This window comes from Penaeus monodon, chromosome 20 (assembly GCF_015228065.2).
Source record: "Penaeus monodon isolate SGIC_2016 chromosome 20, NSTDA_Pmon_1, whole genome shotgun sequence".
In the NCBI taxonomy this organism is placed as follows: domain Eukaryota; kingdom Metazoa; phylum Arthropoda; class Malacostraca; order Decapoda; family Penaeidae; genus Penaeus; species Penaeus monodon.
This window is the reverse complement of record NC_051405.1, coordinates 1717320-1718256: the sequence shown is the minus strand read 5'-3', so window position 1 is coordinate 1718256 and position 937 is coordinate 1717320. Positions and strand designations below refer to the sequence as shown.

General features: G+C 32.8%; 1 protein-coding gene across 1 annotated transcript in view; it reads right to left on the bottom strand.

Annotated features, from left to right (window-relative positions):
- LOC119585574 (sodium/hydrogen exchanger 8-like) overlaps positions 1 to 937 on the bottom strand; it is a 20369-nt gene that overhangs the window by 10275 nt on the left and 9157 nt on the right. Inside the window, exons 5-6 of the mRNA XM_037934241.1 lie at positions 804 to 862; positions 112 to 195 (exon numbers count right to left, since the gene is read on the bottom strand). Of these exons, the coding sequence (XP_037790169.1) occupies positions 112 to 195; positions 804 to 862 (143 nt within the window). The remainder of the gene's footprint in view (positions 1 to 111; positions 196 to 803; positions 863 to 937) is intronic.

The following is a 937-nucleotide window of genomic DNA, read 5'->3' as shown; positions in this document are numbered from 1 at the left end:
CAAATGTATAAGTGTTCATTTTTTCCCCAAGAACACAATGAAAAAAAATATATATACTATACAACTACAATATAAAGAAATGAGGAAAGCCACTAAAATACACTACTATACCTTGTGGAGATTGTACCCAGACTCAAAGATGATGGGAGGCAGTATGACCAAGAAAAAAACTGTGGGCGAAAATGCTTCCTCTTTCTGTAATAAATAAAAAAAACATTAGAAGCTGGAGTCGGGAAGTTTTTTGTGAAAATGCAGAACAAAAGCACTTTCCTCTCTGACTAACATCTGAATGCACCTTTACAGGCATACACAATGTTTAAGGCATTTTTGGCTACAGTCCTTCTTCTACCTTTTGACCTAATCCAAAAAGCTATGTATACCATATGCATTTTCATCTTATGAATTAGGCTTTAAAAAATGAACTGATCATTAAAAGTGTAAATTGGAAAATAACCTCATATGAAAAAGTAAATATAATTTCATCACAAGAAATTTTAAAATGTAACAATGTCGCAAGGTTGAATCTCAGCAATACTACCTGAATGCTGAGATGGGCTCATTTAGCGATTCTAGATTTTTAAATGATTCATAACATCTTTGACCTGATACAAAGGAGTAATATTTGTTACACATCAAACATGATTCCATGAAAGAAACTGCAACTTTCATTAAAGTTTTAAAGATCAAACATCAGAAAATATTAACAATGAATTATATAAAAATAAGTGCAACAATTAATCCATAACCCAAATTGGAGTATGGAAATTTGAGGAAAGAATATATAAAAAGGAAAAGGTTATTACCTGCCAGTTAGCGATGTTCTGACTATACATGATCTTCAGCACCAAACCAATTACAGCACCTGATAGCAGAAAGTACGCACAGTTGGTTAAACACAATACAGCATTGTCCAAAACCGTTATGCCTGGCCACCTTG